Source organism: Eleutherodactylus coqui, chromosome 4 (genome assembly GCF_035609145.1).
Source record: "Eleutherodactylus coqui strain aEleCoq1 chromosome 4, aEleCoq1.hap1, whole genome shotgun sequence".
NCBI lineage: Eukaryota > Metazoa > Chordata > Amphibia > Anura > Eleutherodactylidae > Eleutherodactylus > Eleutherodactylus coqui.
The window spans coordinates 148675291-148681290 of NC_089840.1; the positions used below are offsets into that span (position 1 = coordinate 148675291).

The 6000-nt window shown below is 42.8% G+C and overlaps 1 protein-coding gene across 1 annotated transcript in view; it reads right to left on the reverse strand.

Moving 5' to 3' along the window:
- Positions 1-6000, reverse strand: part of FRS3 (fibroblast growth factor receptor substrate 3) — a 54973-nt gene that overhangs the window by 20490 nt on the left and 28483 nt on the right. The window contains exon 3 of the mRNA XM_066600286.1: positions 3405-3487. Within this exon, the coding sequence (XP_066456383.1) occupies positions 3405-3464 (60 nt within the window). The 5' untranslated portion in view covers positions 3465-3487. The remainder of the gene's footprint in view (positions 1-3404; positions 3488-6000) is intronic.

Below are 6000 nucleotides of genomic sequence, written 5' to 3' on the forward strand. Positions count from 1 at the left end.
AGGGAGTTTCTGAGAGATGCCATCCTGGAATACCTCAAGGAAAACAACAGTATAGCTCATGGGTACATGGGGGGGGGGGGGTGTCGATCATGTGAGACCAATCTGATCAGCTTGTACAATGACGTAAGTTCTAGGCTGGACCTGGGAGAGTCTATTGATCTCGTATATCTGGATTTCTCTAAAGCATTTGACACCGTGCCGCATAATAGGCTGATAATAAAAATGCGAAAACGTGTGTATCAGGGTAAAGAACTGGCTCCGAGAAAGAAAGCAAAGTGTTGTTATAAACGGTTCGTACTCCGATTGGGTCACCGTTGCTAGTGGGGTGCTACAGGGTTCGCTATGAGGCTCCATTCTGTTCAATATATTTATCGACGACCTGATAGAGGGACTGCACACTAAAATATCAATATTTGCAGACGATATGAAATTATAAGAGATAATTCATATAACGGAGGACAATATACGGCTGCAAACGTACTTGGATAAGTTGGGGGCTTTGGTAGAATGAAGTTCAATATTAATAAATGCAATATTGCACATGGGCAGGAGAAACGGATGTCACCAATATACACTAAATAGGGTACAGCTAGGGAAAACTGATATGGAAAAAGACCTGGGGGTACTAGTGGACTGTAGACTTAACTGGAGCAATCAATGCCAGTCAGCTGCTGCAAAAGCAAATAAAGTCTTGTATTGGGGTGCATTAAAAAAGGTATAGGGGCGAGGGACGAGAACATTATTCTTCCACTATATGGCTGGGTTCACATGGTGTGGATTTGCTGCGGTTTTGCCATTGCATATTCGCACTGCAGCAAAACCGCTGCGTTTGCAGTGCCAAAAAGCTGTTCTCACAGGGCGAAATTTTTCCGCACTGCCGCAGTGCTAAAATGCAGCTGCGGCGCGGTTTTAGAATATGCAGCATGTTAATTCTTCTTGATTTTCCGCAGCGCTTTTTTGCCGGACGCAGCAAAATCCGCACTTAAAAACGCTGTAAAAGTAAAAAAGCGCTGTGAAATAAAAAACGCTTGTGGATTTTCCGAGGCGAAAGAGTAGCCGAAATCCGCAAGAAAATCTGCAAGCCAAAAATAAACTTTAAAGCGGCTTTGCCGCAGAAGCTGTTCTTCTACGGCCAAACCGCAACATAAAAACCGCAGCAAAACTGCGGCAAATCCGCCCCGTGTGAACCTACCCTATAAGGCACTTGTCAGGCCTCACATGGAATACTGTGTACAGTTCTGGACACCGGTGCTCAGGAAAGATGTTGCAGTGCTTGAGGGGGTTCAAGGAAGGGCAACTAAATTAATAAACGGAATGAGAGGACTGGAATACCCAGAGAGGCTATCAAAATTAGGAGGCGTTGAAACAGGCTGAACTAGATGTACGTTTGTCTTTTTTTAGCCTCGCTTACTATGTCACTATGTAATAGCAAAGGATGTAGGCTGTCAATGTTTAAAAGTATAAAATATTACTCCCTATTCTACACTAAACCACCAAAGTTGGTGACATTAACTGCTCCACTTCTTTAGACCGCTGGGAATGATTAAATTAATATGAAGCTTTTTCCCATTCTCCATTGTCTAAACTGGGGTACATTGTATTGTCAGTTATATCTTAAGAGTTTGAAAAATACGCCAAATGTTTTTTTTTTACTATACTTTCACACGGCAGTGTTCTATTAAAAATCCTTGTAGGGTGCTTTCACACAGGCAGGAAATGTGGCAGAATTTCCACAGAATTTACAGTACAAGCTTTATGGATGAAAATTAAAAAAATTATATATACACAGGGGGTAGACAAATATGAAGACACCGTACAAAATGCATAGGATTTTAATCATTAGCACTGAGCTGCACTTTTGACCCCTGCTTGGCTGAGAGCTTTCCCGACAAATTTGTATTTACTTCACCTCTTGCCCTGCTCCCGGTGGTTTTCGTATCTAGAGTGTAACAGCAGCTGAGTGGCTCAAACCTCTAACCAATGGAACCCTGTTGCTGGGGTAGATGTTCACTTCTTCACGGCAGCATTTGTGTCATGTTACCTCCACTTAAAATCAGTCTTTACATGTCTTATTGAAATATCATTTATAATCCCATGTAACTTAAAGGGGTTGTCCGGCCATAAACATTAGGTCTCATTACTTCTGTTTGCCAATTTCCATGCACTTTGTAATATACATTGTGCATGGAAAATGAAGCAAACAGAAGTTTTGGACTTACCTGAAGGGATGACCCCCCCCCCCCCCGTGTTGCTCCTCCGTCGTCCCTGGTTACCACAAGAATCTTCTCTTCTTGTCGGGCCAGCTCTTGTCGGCGCGGGAACGAGCCCCTTCTCATCCGCGCATGCGCAGTTCTTCTCTCTGCAGCCGGGACCGATATACGATCTTCTTGTGTGCAGGGGGGGAGGATGGAAGAGCCTCAGAGCAGGAACTGAGCTCCCGCCCCCTCTCTGCCTCCTTTCCGCCCCTCTGCACTATTTTCAATGAGGAGAGGCGGGACGGGGGCGGGGCTAAGGTCCGTGAATTAGCCCCGCCCCCGTCCCGCCTCTCCTCATTGAAAATAGTGCAGAGGGGCGGAAAGGAGGCAGAGAGGGGGCGGGAGCTCAGTTCCTGCTCTGAGGCTCTTCCATCCTCCCCCCCCCTGCACACAAGAAGATCGTATATCGGTCCCGGCTGCAGAGAGAAGAACTGCGCATGCGCAGATGAGAAGGGGCTCGTTCCCGCGCCGACAAGAGCTGGCCCGACAAGAAGAGAAGATTCTTGTGGTAACCAGGGACGACGGAGGAGCAACACAGGGGGGGGGCATCCCTTCAGGTAAGTCCAAAACTTCTGTTTGCTTCATTTTCCATGCACAATGTATATTACAAAGTGCATGGAAATTGGCAAACAGAAGTAATGAGACCTAATGTTTATGGCCGGACAACCCCTTTAAGGCTTGCATTTCGCACAGTGTTTCCATATTTTTGTCTACCCCTGCATATCTCATCCACATGCAGAATGCATGGTGTATTTCAAATTCGCTGTGTATTCTAAATTCACAGAAAGTCAATTTGCAAGATATGGATTTTGACAGCAGATTTCAACTTTTGTAATCCAAAGGTTAAACCTGCAACAAAACTGCAGTAAATCCATGTAATTTAAGTGCAGATTTGGCCACGGTGGTTAGCTGAATATTTACTGCTGATTTTCTACTGCAGACAGCCCACAGTAAATAAGGCCCGTGTGAAGGCAGCATTAGAGGGCTTTTTTTAAATTATGTAATAATGACAAGAGTTTTTCTTCAGTCAAGAACCCTCTTCAGGGATTCAACATGTAGATACAAAACTCCACTTTCCGTTTTTTTTCCCAAAAAAAATACGAAACTCTATTGCACAGGTTCTGACATTTGTGTTGTACAATAATTTACTTTGAACTTGGTTGGATGATTGTCTGGGAGTCCGTCTCGACAGCTGCAGCAGCTTCCCATGATATCAACACATGAGTTTTCCTCTGAAATCGCAAGTACAAATGTGTCACTTTTACAGCACTTTACAACGTTGTCTTCAATAGAACGGATTACATGGATTCCTCTACTATTTATAAGTAATAGATACTAATAGGTATTATTTTTTCTAGTCTGTTCTTAATTATCTGATTGTAGGTTTTTTTTTTCCTTTTTTTAATTCTACTGTCTGTGCAAGGATTATGGCAGAGATGTTAACAGAGTACAGAGGTGAGACACACAGACTATAGGAGGATGTTAACAGAGTACAGACGTGAGACACACAGACTATAGGAGGATGTTAACAGACTACAGACGTGAGACACACAGACTATAGGAGGATGTTAACAGAGTACAGACGTGAGACACACAGACTATAGAAGGATGTTAACAGAGTACAGACGTGAGACACACAGACTATAGGAGGATGTTAACAGAGTACAGACGTGAGACACACAGACTATAGGAGGATGTTAACAGACTACAGACGTGAGACACACAGACTATAGGAGGATGTTAACAGAGTACAGACGTGAGACACACAGACTATAGGAGGATGTTAACAGAGTACAGACGTGAGACACACAGACTATAGGAGGATGTTAACAGAGTACAGACGTGAGACACACAGACTATAGGAGGATGTTAACAGAGTACAGACGTGAGACACACAGACTATAGGAGGATGTTAACAGAGTACAGACGTGAGACACACAGACTATAGGAGGATGTTAACAGAGTACAGACGTGAGACACACAGACTATAGGAGGATGTTAACAGAGTTCAGAGGTGAGACACACAGACTATAGGAGGATGTTAACAGAGTTCAGAGGTGAGACACACAGACTATAGGAGGATGTTAACAGAGTTCAGAGGTGAGACACACAGACTATAGGAGGATGTTAACAGAGTACAGAGGTGAGACACACAGACTATAGGAAGATGTAGCCTGTAGATGATCCATCACAAACAGAGGAGGAGCAGAAGTATTGCAGATAAAAGCCATATAAGACAAACACAAGTGTGCATGGCTGCATTTTAAGTGCGCTGTTTCTTAACCCCTTAGTGACCAAGCTTGTTTGCGCCTTAAGGACCAGGCCAAATTTTGGAAATCTGACACGTGTCAACAAGAATAACTCCATAAAGGTTTTGCATATCCCTGTGATTCTGGCATTGCTTTTTCGCTACATATTGTACCTCATTTAGGTGGTACAAACAGACCAACAGAATTTGTGTATATTTATTACAAAATTGGGAAAGTTTATAAAAACCTACTGTACAAATTTTTGATGAGGTATATATTTCCATCTATTACTTTACCCTGGACGAACATTTAAAAAAAACTTTAGTTTTTTTTCTTAACCATTTAGGAGACGTCCAAATTTAACATTGATTATCAACATTTTGAGGAACACTGTTTTCCTACACCAAGCCAAGATTGCAAAGGCTCATAGGTGTCAGAATGATAGTTACCCCCACAAAAAAAAACAGTTTAAAAAATATACCACTTAATGCAGGGGTCCCCAACTCCAGTCCTCAGGGACCACCAACAGGTCATGTTTTCAGGATATCCTATGGTAAGAACACCTGTGGCAATGTCTGAGGCACCAACAATAATTACATCACCTGTGCAACACTGAGGAAATCCTGAAAACATGACCTGTTGGTGGTCCCTGAGGACTGGAATTGGGGAACCCTGACTTAATGCATTCACTCAGGGGTGTTAGGAGTATTTTGACCCTAAGGTTTCTTTTCAGGAGTTGATGCAATTTACAGAAGGAAAAAAAAAAAAGTCATATTTTTGCAAATATGTCATTTTCAAGACAGTTTTTTATTCTATAGTGCACATGAAAGTGAGGATTTGCACCCCAAAATGGATCCCCCAGTTTGTCCTGTGTTCAAAAACATACCCATTGTGGCCCTAATATTATGTCCGTATGCACAACGGGGCCCAAAGCAGAAAGGAGCAGCTGGTAGCTTTCAGAACAGACATTTTGCTTGAAGGCGTTTTACGCCCCATAGCACACTTGTAGAGCTCTTGAGCGGCCAAAACAACAGAGAACCCCCACAAATGACCCCATTTTGAAAACTAGACCCCTTAATGAATTTATCTAGGGGTGTGCTGCGTATTTTGATCCCACAGTTTTTGAATAAATCTAAGCCAAGCAGAAGGAAAAAATTTTGATTTTCATTTTTGGCAAATGTTTCATTTTAAAAACTGTTTTTTTTTAGTACAGCACACATATGAATGAAGACTTGCACCCCAAAATGGATCCCCGTTGGTCCCGTGTTCAGAAACATACCCATTGTTGCTCTAATCTTATGTCTATATGCACAACGGGGCCCAAACCGAACGGCGCATCAAACTTCAACTGTCTTAACTTTTAACCCTTTGTAATTCAATTTTGGGTTCAGGGTTTCCTAGAGGGCTTTCTCTTTCTGCCATTGTACAATTATGCCACCCACTGGCTATAGCCGGTACTGCAGTATGTGACATGTCAGAGAGGTCCCAACAACAAA